Here is an 18,313-nt window from a genome sequence, read left to right as displayed (position 1 = left end):
CACCCCTTACCCTGCCTGCCCAACCACCCCTTACCCTGCCCACCCACACCTTACCCTGCCCAACCACCCCTTACCCTGCCCACCAAACCACCCCTTACCCTGCCCACCCACACCTTACCCTGCCCAACCACCCCTTACCCTGCCCACCAAACCACCCCTTACCCTGCCCACCCACACCTTACCCTGCCCAACCACCCCTTACCCTGCCCACCAAACCACCCCTTACCCTGCCCAACCACACCTTACCCTGCCCACCCACACCTTACCCTTACCCTGCCCACCCACACCTTACCCTTACCCTGCCCACCCACACCTTACCCTGCCCACCAAACCACCCCTTACCCTGCCCAACCACCCCCTACCCTGCCCACCAAACCACCCCTTACCCTGCCCAACCACCCCCTACCCTGCCCACCAAACCACCCCTTACCCTGCCCAACCACCCCCTACCCTGCCCACCAAACCACCCCTTACCCTGCCCAACCACCCCCTACCTTGCCCACCAAACCACACCTTACCCTGCCCAACCACACCTTACCCTGCCCAACCACACCCTACCCTGCCCACCAAACCACCCCTTACCCTGCCCAACCACCCCTTACCCTGCCCAACCACACCTTACCCTGCCCAACCACCCCTTACCCTGCCCACCAAACCACCCCTTACCCTGCCCACCCACACCTTGTAGTACACACGCATGCGCACACTGTAGTACACACGCATGCGCACACTGTAGTACATACACACACACACACACACACACACTGTAGTACATACACACACACACACACACACACACACACACACACACACACACACTGTAGTACATACACACACACTGTAGTACACACACACACACATGCACACTGTAGTACACACACACGCACACACACACTGTAGTACACACGCACACACACTGTAGTACACACGCATGCGCACACTGTAGTACACACACACACACACTGTAGTACACACACACACACACACTGTAGTACACACACACACACAAACCACCCCTTACCCTGCCCAACCACCCTGCCCACCCACCCCTTACCCTGCCAACCACCCCTTGCCCTTACCCTGCCCACCCACACCTTACCCTGCCCACCCACCCCTTACCCGGCCCACCCACACCTTACCCTGCCCACCCACACCTTACCCTGACCACCCACACCTTACCCTGCCCAACCACCCCTTACCCTGCCCACCCACACCTTACCCTGCCCAACCACCCCTTACCCTGCCTGCCCAACCACCCCTTACCCTGCCCACCCACACCTTACCCTGCCCAACCACCCCTTACCCTGCCCACCAAACCACCCCTTACCCTGCCCAACCACCCACCCCCTACCCTGCCCAACCACCCAACCACCAATCCACTCCAGAGTCTTTGAACCTGAAATAAATGTTTCTGCTGCATTAGACAACAACCATTCAGAGGTCCCAATATATTCTGACTACACAGTTACAGTAGACTTCAACGAGCTGATGTAATGCTCACTGTATTCATAATCCAGTATGTACACACACACACACACACACACTGTAGTACACACACACACACACTGTAGTACACACACACACACACACACTGTAGTACACACACACACACACACTGTAGTACACACACACACACACACACACACACTGTAGTACACACACACACACTGTAGTACACACACACACACACACACACTGTAGTACACACACACACACACACACACACACACACACACACACACACACACACACACACACACACACTGTAGTGTACACACACACACACACTGTAGTACACACACACACACTGTAGCACATACACACACACACACACACACACACACACTGTAGTACACACACACACACACACTGTAGTACATACACACACACACTGTAGTACATACACACACACACTGTAGTACACACACACACACTGTAGCACATACACACACACACACACACACACACTGTAGTACACACACACACACACACACACTGTAGTACATACACACACACACTGTAGTACATACACACACACACTGTAGTACACACACACACACACTGTAGTACATACACACACACACACTGTAGTACATACACACACACACACTGTAGTACACACACACACACACACATGCACACTGTAGTACACACACACACACACACACATGCACACTGTAGTACACACGCATGCGCACACTGTAGTACACACGCATGCGCACACTGTAGTACATACACACACACACACACACACACACACACACACACACACACTGTAGTACATACACACACACACACACACACACACACATACACACACACTGTAGTACACACACACACACATGCACACTGTAGTACACACGCACACACACTGTAGTACACACGCACACACACTGTAGTACACACGCATGCGCACACTGTAGTACACACACACACACACTGTAGTACACACACACACACTGTAGTACACACACACACACACACTGTAGTGCACACACACACGCACACTGTAGTGCACACTGTAGTACACACACACACACACTGTAGTACACACGTATGTGCACACTGTAGTACACACACACACTATAGTACACACGCACACTGTAGTACACACACGCACACTGTAGTACACACACACACACTGTAGTACACACGCATGTGCACACTATAGTACACACACACTGTAGTACACACACACACACACACACACACATGCACACTGTAGTATACACACACTACACTAGTACACCCATACACACACACTGTAGTACACCCATACACACACACACACACTGTAGTACACCTATACACACTGTTGTGCACACACACTGTAGTACACACGCATACACACTGTAGTACACACACACACACACACACACACACACACTGTAGTACACCCATACACGCACACTGTAGTACACCTATGCACACTGTAGTACACCTATACACACTGTAGTACACACACACTACACTATAGTACACACACACTACACTGTAGTACACCCATACACACACACACACGCACACTGTAGTACACCCATACATACACTAAACTGTAGTACACACACATTACACACACACTGTAGTACACACACATTACACACCACAGACAACAGTCACAAACACCCCAGTCCTTGAGTCCTTCTACTAGCAGTCTGTTTACATAATAGAACTGAACAACTGGGTTAGTTGCCAGAAACGGGGTAACGGCAGAATGAGATCAGATGGGAATGTTGGTGTGTGTTTCTGCATTGCTGAGACTAAGATGTCTAATCTTCTTTAACCTTCAATTCAAATGTTTTGTCAGTCTCTTTCTTTCTCACTCTCCTTCCTGTTTTCTGTCTTTCTCTCTTTGTTCTGCCTTGTTGAAATGTCTTGGTAATCTTGTGTGGCTCACCTCTTGAACAAGAGCTCTTTTGTTTTTGTGTGAGTGCCTGCGGTGGTGTGTGGGGGCCTTCCACCTCTCTGGTCTGGGTCTGCCAGGGATTCCAACAATATTAACTTCATTAAGCCAGGAATGTGGCCCTGCATTCCACCTCTTCACTGGAGGGAGGGATGAAGGGATAGATGGAGGGAGGGATAGATGGAGATAAAGGGAGGATAAGGGCGGGTGAAGAAGAAGAAGAAGAGGTAGGGGGGAGGAGTGGTGACTGGCCAGGGAGTCTCGTTAAAACAAAACCAGTGAAAGGGAGGAGAGCAGAGGTGAAAGAAACTCAGAGAATGAGATGGTGATTGAGATGGTGAGTCAGAGAATGAGATGGTGATTTTAATGAAAAGAGAGATGGATGGATGGATGGAGGAGTGAGTGAGTCATGTGGCCTGAATGTGGTGAGGTCAGAAAGAGATGAGCCCGAAATGAAATGCTTACCCTCTAAAAAAATATAGGCATTATGGATGAGGTGAAGACAGAAGTGAATAAGATGGATGTAATGGAACATGTTAGGTTGGAGTAGGGGTGTACTAGAGACAGGATGATACAGTGCCTTGCGAAAGTATTCGGCCCCCTTGAACTTTGCGACCTTTTGCCGCATTTCAGGCTTCAAACATATAGATATAAAACTGTATTTTTTTTGTGAAGAATCAACAACAAGTGGGACACAATCATGAAGTGGAACGACATTTATTGGATATTTCAAACATTTTTAACAAATCAAAAACTGAAAAATTGGGCGTGCAAAATTATTCAGACCCTTTACTTTCAGTGCAGCAAACTCTCTCCAGAAGTTCAGTGATGATCTCTGAATGATCCAATGTTGACCTAAATGACTAATGATGATAAATACAATCCACCTGTGTGTAATCAAGTCTCCGTATAAATGCACCTGCACTGTGATAGTCTCAGAGGTCCGTTAAAAGTGCAGAGAGCATCATGAAGAACAAGGAACACACCAGGCAGGTCCGAGATACTGTTGTGAAGAAGTTTAAAGATGGATTTGGATACAAAAATATTTCCCAAGCTTTAAACATCCCAAGGAGCACTGTGCAAGCGATAGTATCAGACCACTGCAAATCTACCAAGACCTGGCCGTCCCTCTAAACTTTCAGCTCATACAAGGAGAAGACTGATCAGAGATGCAGCCAAGAGGCCCATGATCACTCTGGATGAACTGCAGAGATCTACAGCTGAGGTGGGAGACTCTGTCCATAGGACAACAATCAGTCGTATATTGCACAAATCTGGCCTTTATGGAAGAGTGGCAAGAAGAAAGCCATTTCTTAAAGATATCCATAAAAAGTGTTGTTTAAAGTTTGCCACAAGCCACCTGGGAGACACACCAAACATGTGGAAGAAGGTGCTCTGGTCAGATGAAACCAAAATTGAACTTTTTGGCAACAATGCAAAACGTTATGTTTGGCGTAAAAGCAACACAGCTCATCACTCTGAACACACCATCCCCACTGTCAAACATGGTGGTGGCAGCATCATGGTTTGGGCCTGCTTTTCTTCAGCAGGGACAGGGAAGATGGTTAAAATTGATGGGAAGATGGATGGAGCCAAATACAGGACCATTCTGGAAGAAAACCTGATGGAGTCTGCAAAAGACCTGAGACTGGGACGGAGATTTGTCTTCCAACAAGACAATGATCCAAAACATAAAGCAAAATCTACAATGGAATGGTTCAAAAATAAACATATCCAGGTGTTAGAATGGCCAAGTCAAAGTCCAGACCTGAATCCAATCGAGAATCTGTGGAAAGAACTGAAAACTGCTGTTCACAAGTGCTCTCCATCCAACCTCACTGAGCTCGAGCTGTTTTGCAAGGAGGAATGGGAAAAAATGTCAGTCTCTCGATGTGCAAAACTGATAGAGACATACCCCAAGCGACTTACAGCTGTAATCGCAGCAAAAGGTGGCGCTACAAAGTATTAACTTAAGGGGGCTGAATAATTTTGCACGCCCAATTTTTCAGTTTTATATCTTTATGTTTGAAGCCTGAAATGTGGCAAAAGGTCGCAAAGTTCAAGGGGGCCGAATAGTTTCGCAAGGCACTGTATAACCCCAGTGGAACATGTTAGGTTGGAGCAGGGGTGTACTAGAGACAGGATGATATAACACCAGTGGAACATGTTAGGTTGGAGTAGGGGTGTACTAGAGACAGGATGATATAACCCCAGTGGAACATGTTAGGATGGAGCAGGGGTGTACTAGAGACAGAATGATATAACCCCAGTGGAACATGTTAGGTTGGAGTAGGGGTGTACTAGAGACAGGATGATATAACCCCAGTGGAACATGTTAGGTTGGAGTAGGGGTGTACTAGAGACATGGGGTGTACTAGATGATATAACCCCCCCACCCCCCATCACTTTCCTCACAGCTGCAACCATCTTATCAGCCCAACTGTTGAAAGAAAACACATTGAGATCATTTGTGATGATAGGAGATAAACTTCATTATTTAGTTTTGTTTGTCTTCCTTAAGAACAAAGAGCTATTAGAATGAGGATTAAACATACAAGATGATTCATTTTTAACACTCCATTTGAAAGGTACGTAAATAAGTACTTCATAACACATTCCTAAGCATACATAACGCATTCATAAGAAGGACATAAGCGTTTCATAAATGTCCTTGGTTTTTGTAGTCCGGTTTACTCTGCAGGCCTAGCGAGCCAACAGTCAATAGTGTTACATTCTTCCTGAGCCGTATGCTAGCAGAGCCTATAAGCAAACAGGCATATTAGCATTAGCATAGCTGTCAACAGGCGTATTAGCATAGCTGTCAACACAACAGTTGTTTTGTTTGTCTGCTGGTTGCATTGACCACACCAATGGAGGAACAAGTGTTTTTCTTTCTTTCTTTCTTTACTCTAATTAATGTCATTGTTAGGCAGTTTTATGCATGAGTTAATTATTCTTTTGTTTGACTGAGGGTTTCCTGTTTCCTGTTTTACCTCAGACAATGAGCACATCTTTCTGGACATGGAAGATAAGCTGACCAAGTATTTCCCTAAGGAATGGAAGCAAGATTCAGGGAAGGTAAGAGTGCTCCAATAATCTACTTATTGATGTATTCTAACATGGATGGTTTTTGTCTTGTCTCAGAACACACACCTCCCTCGTTAACCAACCAGCTCACTGCAGCCCACTGCCCTACATAGTGTCTAGCTGTGTATTGTTCTTAACATGACAAATAGCTCATGCTATGCCTTTACATTGTATTAGCAGGCCCATTCGTTCACCCATGGTTGTGTTGTGTCCCGACTTCTATTATAAAGATGTCCAGCACCAGCACTGTGTTGTTTCACCATGGTTGTGTTGTTTCACCATGGTTGTGTTGTTTTACCGTGGTTGTGGTGTTTTACCGTGGTTGTGGTGTTTCACCATGGTTGTGGGGTGGGGTGTTTCACCATGGTTGTGGTGTTTCACCGTGGTTGTGGGGTGGGGTGTTTCACCATGGATGTGGGTTGGGGTATTTCACCATGGTTGTGGGTTGGGGTGTGGTGTTTCACCATGGTTGTGGGGTGGGGTGTTTCACCCATGGTTGTGTTGTTTCACCATGGTTGTGTTGTTTCACCATGGTTGTGTTGTTTCACCATGGTTGTGTTGTTTCACCATGGTTGTGGGGTGGGGTGTGGTGTTTCACCATGGTTATGGGGTGGGGTGTGGTGTTTCACCATGGTTGTGGGGTGGGGTCTTTCACCATGGTTGTGGGGTCTTTCACCATGGTTGTGGGGTGTTTCACCATGGTTGTGGGGTGGGGTGTGGTGTTTCACCATGGTTGTGGCGTGGGGTCTTTCACCATGGTTGTGGGGTCTTTCACCATGGTTGTGGGGTGTTTCACCATGGTTGTGGGGTGTTTCACCATGGTTGTGGGGTGGGGTCTTTCACCATGGTTGTGGGGTGTTTCACCATGGTTGGGGTGTTTCACCATGGTTGTGGGGTGTTTCACCATGGTTGTGGGGTGTTTCACCATGGTTGTGGGGTGTTTCACCATGGTTGTGGGGTGGGGTGTTTCACCATGGTTGTGGGGTGTTTCACCATGGATGTGGGGTGTGGTATCTCACCATGGTTGTGTTGTTTCCTCAGGGGTTACAGAAGAGATCCCTCCCCCTGGTACTCTGCCTCAAGGTGCAGTACTATGTGGAGAACGGCAGGCTCATCTGGTGAGGCTCCAAACAACATGCTTATTTCCTAATACTCTAAACATACCATCATACTTCAGACCCATTGCTGGAACCGAATAACAATGCACTCGAGGTCTCCCTCCAAAAATGTGGATTTAATATACCCAGCTCTGTATCTCATGAACTCCCTTTACCTCCTCCAACTCCGTTGTTATTAAATCTAGTGACCCTGCATCTCTCTAACTCTCCCCCAGTGAGCGGAAGGCGAGGCGTCTGTACTTCTCTGACCTGAGGGAGAGGGTGTTGCGTTCTGAGTGTCGTCAGCAGGAGGAGGTGTACTTGTGTTCTTCCTTTCAAACGTTTTATTTAGATTTCTTCATCGTATGACAATCACAAACATTCAAAAAGTACACAATAACACAATGAAATCCCATTTTCCAGGTGTACTTCCAGCTGGCTGGGTATGCTCTTCAAGCTGACCTGGAGGACCATCCCCTGCCTGGGAAGAACCAGGGAGGCACCCGTTACTTCCAACCCAAAGAGTACTTCCCTCCCTGGGTAAGTGTGAGAGTGTGTGGGGCCTGGGGAAGTCTACGTGTTGCGATATCATACAGTTTCTTACATGTGGCCACTGCCATTCTCAGTAAATGGTTCTACAGCGATATTGTCTGAATGTGGTCTCTCTGTCTTTCTCTCTCTCTCAAGAAAATCTATTTTTCCCTCTCTCTCTCTCTCTCTCTCTCTCTCTCGAAAGTCAGTTATGTCTGATTTGCTTAATATAAGGAATTTGAAATGATTCGTATAATTTACTTTTCATACTTAATTATTTTTAAAACCAAAGACTTTTACTTGGTGACTCACTTTTACTTGAGTCATTTTCTATTAGTTTACTTTTACTCAAGTAGGACAATTGGGTACTTTCTCCACCGCTGAGGGCAAGCTGCCAGTAGCGTGCAGCCCACCTGTGAGTAGCTCGCCAATCAATTCTGAAAGTAATGTATTTTTTCACGTGTTCCATGCAAACTGTCGTAAAAATAAAGCTCCTGGCTACTATCCAATCAAAGCCACTTTGACATGATCCCATCCCTGGTTAGATACTATTGGTTTCAAAAGCCAAACGTAACACAATATCTGCCAATTAATTTCCAGCAATATTGCCCCCATCTGTCTGTTTGGTGAAAACTCAGTATGTAGCATGTAAGAGATGCTAATGATAACTGTCTTGTTGGCTTACCTGACAGATTTACACTACCGTTCAAAAGTTTGGGGTCACTTAGAAATGTCCTTGTTTTTGAAAGAAAAGCAAATTTTTTTGTTAATTTAAAATAACATCAAATTGATCTGAAATACAGTGTAGACATTGTAAATGTTGTAAATGACTATTGGGGCTGTACATAGTCTGTACATAGTCGTACAGAGGCCCATTACCAGCAACCATCACTCCTGTGTTCCAATGGCACGTTGTGTTAGCTAATCCAAGTTTATCATTTTAAAAGGCTAATTGATCATTAGAAAACCCTGCAATTATGTTAGCACAGCTGAAACCTGTTGTGTTGATTTAAAGAAGCAAGAAAACTGTCCTTCTTTAGGCTAGTTGAGAATCTGGAGCATCAGCATTTTTTGGGTTTGATTACAGGCTCAAAATGGCCAGAAACAAAGAACTTTCTTCTAAAACGGGAGAGAAACAAATTCTAGAAAATACTAAAGCTAATTTTATGAACCATTATTTTACTAGGTATATTGGCAGAAAACACATCTCTGCACATCACGGACCCTGGGAAGAGTTGTAGAGGAGAGGAGAGGAGAAGAATGTGCCTATTTGAAAGCTAGAAAAAAAGAGTAGCTCGCAACTTATATATATTTTTTAAAGTAGCTCTCACGATAGAACAGGTTGTAGACTGCCGTTCTACAGTAATATTGAACCAATGTGTGTTGTTTTCTCTCTCCATCTTCAGATTGTGGCGAAGCGTGGGGTGGACTACCTGCTCTGTCACGGTCCCAAGGTACACAAGGAGCTATGGGGCATGACGCCACGTGATGCGGTACTCCACTTCATCAAAGAGGCCTGTCGTCTCGAGGACGTCCCCGTCACCTTCTACAGGCTACAGAAGGTCAGTCAGAGATCTCATAGCAGAGTGAAGCAATCATTCAAATGTCTTAGGACCCCAAAGACCAAACAGAGACGGGAGCTCAGTGGCCAGGAACATTTCCCAAAAAGGAAGATACCTAGAGATGAACCAGACTCAGGAGGGAGGTATATCCTCTTCTTGCTGTACTGGATAATCCTTGTCTACAGCCCACATTTATTAGACTGAAGCAAGGAAAGGTTATCGTGTGTTTTCAAAATTAGCCAATAGCCCGAAGCGTAAATCACTACACAAACAATCACTGAAATAGTTTCACATAGAGTTTCAACATGTATGGCACAGAGCCACTGCAGACAGACGTCTAAACAGAGATATGGAGTTTCAACATGTATGGCACAGAGCCACTGCAGACAGACGTCTAAACAGAGATATGGAGTTTTAACATGTATGGCACAGAGCCACTGCAGACAGACGTCTAAACAGAGATATGGAGTTTTAACATGTATGGCACAGAGCCACTGCAGACAGACGTCTAAACAGAGATATGGAGTTTTAACATGTATGGCACAGAGCCACTGCAGACAGACGTCTAAACAGAGATATGGAGTTTCAACATGTATGGCACAGAGCCACTGCAGACAGACGTCTAAACAGAGATATGGAGTTTCAACATGTATGGCACAGAGCCACTGCAGACAGATGTCTAAACAGAGATATTTGAATTGTTACATTTGGGATTCATCAAATGTTGAATGGAGGGGTTAGGCTGTGGGTTGGGGATGTATGGCTGTGGGTTGGGGATGTATGGCTGTGGGTTGGGGATATATGGCTGTGGGTTGGGGATATATGGCTGTGGGTTGGGGATATATGGCTGTGGGTTGGGGATATATGGCTGTGGGTTGGGGATGTATGGCTGTGGGTTGGGGATGTATGGCTGTGGGTTGGAGATGTATGGCTGTGGGTTGGAGATGTATGGCTGTGGGTTGGAGATGTATGGCTGTGGGTTGGAGATGTATGGCTGTGGGTTGGGGATGTATGGCTGTGGGTTGGGGATGTATGGCTGTGGGTTGGGGATGTATGGCTGTGGGTTGGGGATGTATGGCTGTGGGTTGGGGATGTATGGCTGTGGGTTGGGGATGTATGGCTGTGGGTTGGGGATGTATGGCTGTGGGTTGGGGATGTATGGCTGTGGGTTGGGGATGTATGGCTGTGGGTTGGGGATGTATGGCTGTGGGTTGGGGATGTATGGCTGTGGGTTGGGGTTGTATGGCTGTGGGTTGGGGTTATATGGCTGTGGGTTGGGGTTATATGGCTGTGGGTTGGGGTTATATGGCTGTGGGTTGGGGTTATATGGCTGTGGGTTGGGGTTATATGGCTGTGGGTTTGGGATATATGGCTGTGGGTTGCCTGTTATCTTGGGGGGCTCAGATGCTTGACTGACACCTCATCCTTCATTCTCCTTCTTCAATCCTTCTGTCTCTCAGGACAAGAAAGAAGAGAGAGGCACAGCTCTGCTGGGGCTGACCCTCAGAGGAATGCAGCTTTATCAGGTGTGTGTGTGTGTGTGTGGGGGGGGGTTAATGTTGCTGTGTTTGAGGATATGTGTCCCATCTGTCAGTGTGTGTGTGTGTGTGTGGGGGGGGGGGGGGGGGGGGTTGTTAATGTTGCTATGTTTTGAGGATATGTGTCCCATCTGTCTACGGATGTCAATGTGTGCGTCAGAGTGAACCTGCCTCCTCTCAAATCATCCACCCTCCTCCTCCAACTATGCCCTCTACATCAACCATGTGAGGAATGTGTAGGTTAACCAGGAACAGCAGTAAAACATTGCATACGTTGAGTCCAAATGGCACCCTATTCCCTATATAGTGCACTACTTTTGACCAGAGCCTTATAGGTAGTAGTGCATTATGTAGGGAATAGGGTGCCATTTAGGACAAATCCATGGGCTGGGGGCCATCCCACCTCAGCCTTTTGATTTGTCCGTCAGAGGCTCTGGGAGAATTACACACACACACACACACACACACACACACTCTGGGAGGATTAGTTAGGGGTCTGGGGTTTGTAGTGATTTATGGGGGTTGAGGTGATTACATACCCAGTAGACCGTGGTGAGGTGGGAGACTGTGAGGTGGGAGACTGTGAGGTGGGAGACTGTGAGGTGAGAGACTGTGAGGACCTATCATGCCTCTTGGTCTAAGCAAGGTCCAGATGGCCCACTGAAAAATGAGAGAAACACATGTTGGATTGTACATCTTCCTGTCAAGCCAAACCTGTTTTCTTTAAAACTGAATTACATGATACAATCTGGACTTGTGAATAAAGTATGAATCTCTCAAAATGCTCACAAAGACCAGCCCTTTGACACCACAGAAGCTCACTATTTGGCAAAACACCAAAAATATAATTTTGACCCAATGAGTTTGGTTCATACTTTAAAACAGTTTATTAATGATTTACTACATATGAACTAATGATTCCCTGTCCATATAAGCTTCTAATCAACCCTTCAATGGAAGTGTAACCAATGTCTTTTGTCTTTGTAATGTGTGTGTCATTTCCCCAGGAGGCGGACAACATCCGCCAGCTTCTCTATGATTTCCCCTGGTCCAACGTGGGACGACTCACCTTCCTGGTACCCTCCACTCTATATTAGCATATGTAAAGTGATGTCCAGTTAGTGCATGCATTGTTAGTGGAGGTGGATGTGATCCCGGTGGGAATTGAACCCACAGCCTTACTAAAGCCATGCTCTTATCTTCCCATTATCTTTTAAATGAAGTGGTATTAGAATGATTATTTAATGAGGGTTTTAATTACACTGAGCTGTGTAGGATTCCACCATGTCCTCATGTTACATTTCACATTGACATTTTAGTCATTTAGTTAGAGTTTATCCAGAGCAACTTACATGAGCAACTAGGGTTAAGTCCCTTGCTCAAGAGCAGACAGATTTTTCACCTAGTCAGCTTGGGGATTCGAACCAGCAACCTTTCGGTCACTGGCCCAATGCTCTTAACCGCTAGGCTACCTGCTCTTAACCGCTCGGCTACCTGCTCTTAACCGCTCGGCTACCTGCTCTTAACCGCTAGGCTACCTGCTCTTAACCGCTAGGCTACCTGCTCTTAACCGCTAGGCTACCTGCTCTTAACCGCTCGGCCACCTGCTCTTAACCGCTCGGCCACCTGTTCTTAACCGCTAGGCTACCTGCTCTTAACCGCTAGGCCACCTGCTCTTAACCGCTCGGGCCACCTGCTCTTAACCGCTAGGCCACCTGCTCTTAACCGCTAGGCTACCTGCTCTTAACCGCAAGGCTACCTGTTCTTAACCGCTAGGCTACCTGTTCTTAACCGCTAGGCTACCTGTTCTTAACCGCTAGGCTACCTGCTCTTAACCGCTAGGCTACCTGCTCTTAACCGCTAGGCTACCTGCTCTTAACCGCTAGGCTACCTGCAGCCTAGTGTTCTTACTCAATCTACCTGGTCAAATAAATAAATAAATAATGATGTCATCATGTTGCCCTCCCTTCTCCTGTTCCTTCAGGGAAAGAAATTTGAGATCCAGCCAGATGGTCTGCCGTCGGCCAGGAAGCTGGTCTACTACACTGGGTCTCCGTTTCGCTCGCGCCACCTCCTCCTGCACCTCAGCAACAGCCACCGACTCTACCTCAGTCTCCAGCCTGCCCTCAAACACCTCCGACAGCTGGAGGACAGCGAGGGTGAGTGGGGAGAGAGGAGGGGAGGGTAATGTGTTTCAGAGTGATTAGAGATGAGGTCTAATGGTTATCTATGGAGTAACACGATAACTAATGTTCTTGATTGCATTTGCATTTTAATCTGTTTGAAGCCAAATTTCCAGTGTCTCTCTTCTCCTCTATTCTCTCCTCTCCTCTATTCTCTATTTTCCTCTCCTCTGTGAATTAATAGCTTAATTTGAACATCCTCCTGTCCTCCTTCCCTCTCTGTCCCCCTCCAGAGAAGAAGCGCTACAGGGAGTCGTACATCAGTGATGACCTGGATCTAGACCATCCAGGGGGCAGCGAGGGGGGCAGCCCCGGCCTGTCCCGACACTCTACCTCCAGCTCGGGCATCGAGGCAGACCGCGATGCGACACGGCAACACAGCAGCATCTCCATGGAGATGGCGTCCATGGAGGAGGAGACTGAGCTGAGGAAGAGGATGGAGAAGTGTTTCAGTTCGGCAGCGAGTCACGGGAGTTCTCACACTTCGGGCGTGGACACGGGCAGCAAAGCACGCACTGATGAAGAGGAGTGGCAGGAGGAAGGTGAGGGAGGAGGTTAGAGTTTAAGGTGTGTGTGTCAGACAGACAGAACGTGGCAGTCTGATAAGTGTGTATCTGATGCAGCTTGATCCAATATCTTAGGTCAGGTGACCTTACTCCCACTATGTATGGTGTCCATCCACTCTACCTGGAGTGGGTGAAAACAAGCTCTTGTGATGAAATTTAACTTCCTTGTGTTATGAAATACATTTGACCAAGACAAATATGATTCTTCGGTTTCTGAATCGTTCAGTGGGGTCTTTCTCTAACGTATCATTCATATTATTAACATTATACCCAACCAGTTGGATTTCGTGACCTAATATATCCGAAAATAAGCAGAGCGTTGACAGAGCGTTGACAGAGCGTTGACAGAGCGTTGACAGAGCAGCTTTCTCGGCTGTGACTTTTTGAGGATTTGACATGTTGTGGTGTGGTGGTTGTCCGCAAAGTTGTTTCTGCAGGTCACGAAAAGCTAAATTAACATCATGAGCTGAAATAAATGTTCCTTTGACATTACGTTTGTTTTTCTGATAAATCTTTGAAAAATAATAGGAACTTCACATTAATATGAACAGAGTATAGTAAAATATGCAAATACTAAATGTCATGTCTCAAAATCGATATCTATCTTACCTCTATATTGTTTTATGTCCTCTGGATTTGACGAGAAAGATGATGAGTTCAACCTTGAGCCTGTCTGTAGAGTTCAACCTCGAGCCTGTCTGTAGAGTTCAACCTCGAGCCTGTCTGTAGAGTTCAACCTCGAGCCTGTCTGTAGAGTTCAACCTCGAGCCTGTCTGTAGAGTTCAACCTCGAGCCTGTCTGTAGAGTTCAACCTCGAGCCTGCCTGTAGAGTTCAACGGCGAGCCTGTCAGTGGGCCTTAATTCTGACACGATGCTATTCTCCTGATTTATTACCACGTTTTCTTCTCTGGCCTCCATTGATTTAGTCGCCCTGATCTTGACCATCCTACAAGGGTAAAAACTCAAATGAGTTTGGAACGGATTATGATAGAGACCTGGGGTTTGAACCATTGGTTTTCTTAGAGGATTGTCTACACAATTGACATGTTGTTTTATCATATTGGTCGAAATATGTATTTTTGATTGGACGCCCGACTAGTCAATCACTCAACATAAAGATAGGTGGAGAAAATCTACCGTGTTACTTGGGGAGTCATCAAAAGTGGAGGAACAGCAACAACATAATTTGTCGGTGTTCAGGAAGTCGGTGTTCAGGAAGTATGCTACTGGCATTCATCTCCTATCTTCACAAAAGTTTGAAAGATAAAGATTATGCAAAGATGTTTTACTCACATCCTCCCACAGAAGGACCTGTTTATGGTCTACTGCCCTGTTACTCAAGTAATACACACATACACACACACATACATACATACATACATACATACATACATACATACATACATACATACATACAGTGCCTTGCGAAAGTATTCAGCCCCCTTGAACTTTGCGACCTTTTGCCACATTTCAGGCTTCAAACATAAAGATATAAAACTGTATTTTTTTGTGAAGAATCAACAACAAGTGGGACACAATCATGAAGTGGAACGACATTTATTGGATATTTCAAACTTTTTTAACAAATCAAAAACTGAAAAATTGGGCGTGCAAAATTATTCAGACCCCTTAAGTTAATACTTTGTAGCGCCACCTTTTGCTGCAATTACAGCTGTAAGTCGCTTGGGGTATGTCTATCAGTTTTGCACATCGAGAGACTGAAATTTTTTCCCATTCCTACTTGCAAAACAGCTCGAGCTCAGTGAGGTTGGATGGAGAGCATTTGTGAACAGCAGTTTTCAGTTCTTTCCACAGATTCTCGATTGGATTCAGGTCTGGACTTTGACTTGGCCATTCTAACACCTGGATATGTTTATTTTTGAACCATTCCATTGTAGATTTTGCTTTATGTTTTGGATCATTGTCTTGTTGGAAGACAAATCTCCGTCCCAGTCTCAGGTCTTTTGCAGACTCCATCAGGTTTTCTTCCAGAATGGTCCTGTATTTGGCTCCATCCATCTTCCCATCAATTTTAACCATCTTCCCTGTCCCTGCTGAAGAAAAGCAGGCCCAAACCATGATGCTGCCACCACCATGTTTGACAGTGGGGATGTTGTGTTCAGCTGTGTTGCTTTTACGCCAAACATAACGTTTTGCATTGTTGCCAAAAAGTTCCATTTTGGTTTCATCTGACCAGAGCACCTTCTTCCACATGTTTGGTGTGTCTCCCAGGTGGCTTGTGGCAAACTTTAAATGACACTTTTTATGGATATCTTTAAGAAATGGCTTTCTTCTTGCCACTCTTCCATAAAGGCCAGATTTGTGCAATATACGACTGATTGTTGTCCTATGGACAGAGTCTCCCACCTCAGCTGTAGATCTCTGCAGTTCATCCAGAGTGATCATGGGCCTCTTGGCTGCATCTCTGATCAGTCTTCTCCTTGTATGAGCTGAAAGTTTAGAAGGACGGCCAGGTCTTGGTAGATTTGCAGTGGTCTGATACTCCTTCCATTTCAATATTATCGCTTGCACAGTGCTCCTTGGGATGTTTAAAGCTTGGGAAATCTTTTTGTATCCAAATCCGGCTTTAAACTTCTTCACAACAGTATCTCGGACCTGCCTGGTGTGTTCCTTGTTCTTCATGATGCTCTCTGCGCTTTTAACGGACCTCTGAGACTATCACAGCGCAGGTGCATTTATACGGAGACTTGATTACACACAGGTGGATTGTATTTATCATCATTAGTCATTTAGGTCAACATTGGATCATTCAGAGATCCTCACTGAACTTCTGGAGAGAGTTTGCTGCACTGAAAGTAAAGGGGCTGAATAATTTTGCACGCCCAATTTTTCAGTTTTTGATTTGTTAAAAAAGTTTGAAATATCCAATAAATGTCGTTCCACTTCATGATTGTGTCCCACTTGTTGTTGATTCTTCACAAAAAAAATACAGTTTTATATCTTTATGTTTGAAGCCTGAAATGTGGCAAAAGGTCGCAAAGTTCAAGGGGGCCGAATACTTTCGCAAGGCACTGTACGTACGTACATACATACATACATACATACATACATACATACACACACAAATACACATACACACACATATACACACACACATATATATACACATATACACACACACACATATACATACATACACACACACATACATACATGCATACATACATACATACATACATGCATACATATATACACATACACACACATACCACACCTGCGGTTTAGAATAAATACTCCATGTTCAGTTAACTGTGGCTGCGCTTGCCAAATACTTTGCTTAATTCTACATGGTATGTTAGTGTGGTTATTAGAACAAAGACATAGTTTTACTTATGGATTCATTCCTCTGTTCCAGATACACTTTCCATGACAGACTGACCAGGTGAATGACAGTGAAAACTAGGATCCCTTATTGATGTCACCTGTTGTGTATATGACTTCATTCTAAGTGGAATACTACTGGACACATCGACCGCTCATTCAAAAGTAGTAATTCCACTAAGTATTCTCCTCTCCAGAGACCCAGCAGGCCAGTCTGGACAGTCCAGGAGAGGTTTCCGTGGACGACCCAGAGGAAATGCTGAGATTGGCTGAGCTGATGGAGGGCGTGTCGGTTGATTGTCCCGTGCTCACCTCGGAGACTCATTGTGAAGGTGAGGTAGATTGTCCCGTGCTCACCCCAGAGACTCATTGTGAAGGTGAGTGAGGTTGATTGTCCTGTGCTCACCTCGGAGACTCATTGTGAAGGTGAGGTTGATTGTCCTGTGCTCACCCCAGAGACTCATTGTGAAGGTGAGTGAGGTTGATTGTCCTGTGCTCAACCCAGAGACTCATTGTGAAGGTGAGGTTGATTGTCCTGTGCTCACCCCAGAGACTCATTGTGAAGGTGAGTGAGGTTGATTGTCCTGTGCTCAACCCAGAGACTCATTGTGAAGGTGAGGTTGATTGTCCTGTGCTCACCCCAGAGACTCATTGTGAAGGTGAGTGAGGTTGATTGTCCTGTGCTCAACCCAGAGACTCATTGTGAAGGTGAGGTTGATTGTCCTGTGCTCACCTCAGACTCATTGTGAAGGTGAGGTTGATTGTCCTGTGCTCACCTCAGAGACTCACTGTGAAGGTGAGTGAAGTTGTAAGCTATATGAGTTCTTATCACATTATATTGTAGGTATTTTAACACTGACAACACATTGGACATTAGAGAATACTACCAAAACGTGCATTTGTTCCATATATATCTGGGGGAAAGTACTACTGCTACTAGTTTAACTCGTTGTAATGAAACATTAGCAGAGATTTACATTTTGTTCATAAAGAACATTACAATT

General features: G+C 45.7%; 1 protein-coding gene across 2 annotated transcripts in view; it reads left to right on the top strand.

Annotated features, from left to right (window-relative positions):
* LOC110510599 (FERM domain-containing protein 6) overlaps nt 1-18,313 on the top strand; it is a 37,363-nt gene that overhangs the window by 17,167 nt on the left and 1,883 nt on the right. For both annotated transcript variants that reach the window (XM_090183945.1, XM_090183953.1), the window contains 10 exons: nt 6,402-6,481; nt 7,532-7,608; nt 7,824-7,902; nt 8,011-8,127; nt 9,525-9,680; nt 11,141-11,206; nt 12,226-12,294; nt 13,203-13,377; nt 13,635-13,943; nt 17,507-17,641. In XM_090183945.1, coding sequence (XP_090040071.1) covers nt 6,402-6,481; nt 7,532-7,608; nt 7,824-7,902; nt 8,011-8,127; nt 9,525-9,680; nt 11,141-11,206; nt 12,226-12,294; nt 13,203-13,377; nt 13,635-13,943; nt 17,507-17,641 — 1,263 coding nt within the window. The remainder of the gene's footprint in view (nt 1-6,401; nt 6,482-7,531; nt 7,609-7,823; nt 7,903-8,010; nt 8,128-9,524; nt 9,681-11,140; nt 11,207-12,225; nt 12,295-13,202; nt 13,378-13,634; nt 13,944-17,506; nt 17,642-18,313) is intronic.

Source organism: Oncorhynchus mykiss, chromosome 1, assembly GCF_057628025.1.
Source record: "Oncorhynchus mykiss isolate SJ-2025 chromosome 1, ASM5762802v1, whole genome shotgun sequence".
NCBI classification, from domain to species: Eukaryota; Metazoa; Chordata; class Actinopteri; order Salmoniformes; family Salmonidae; genus Oncorhynchus; species Oncorhynchus mykiss.
Note: the sequence above shows the minus strand (reverse complement) of the source record. Positions and strands in the feature narration are given on the sequence as shown.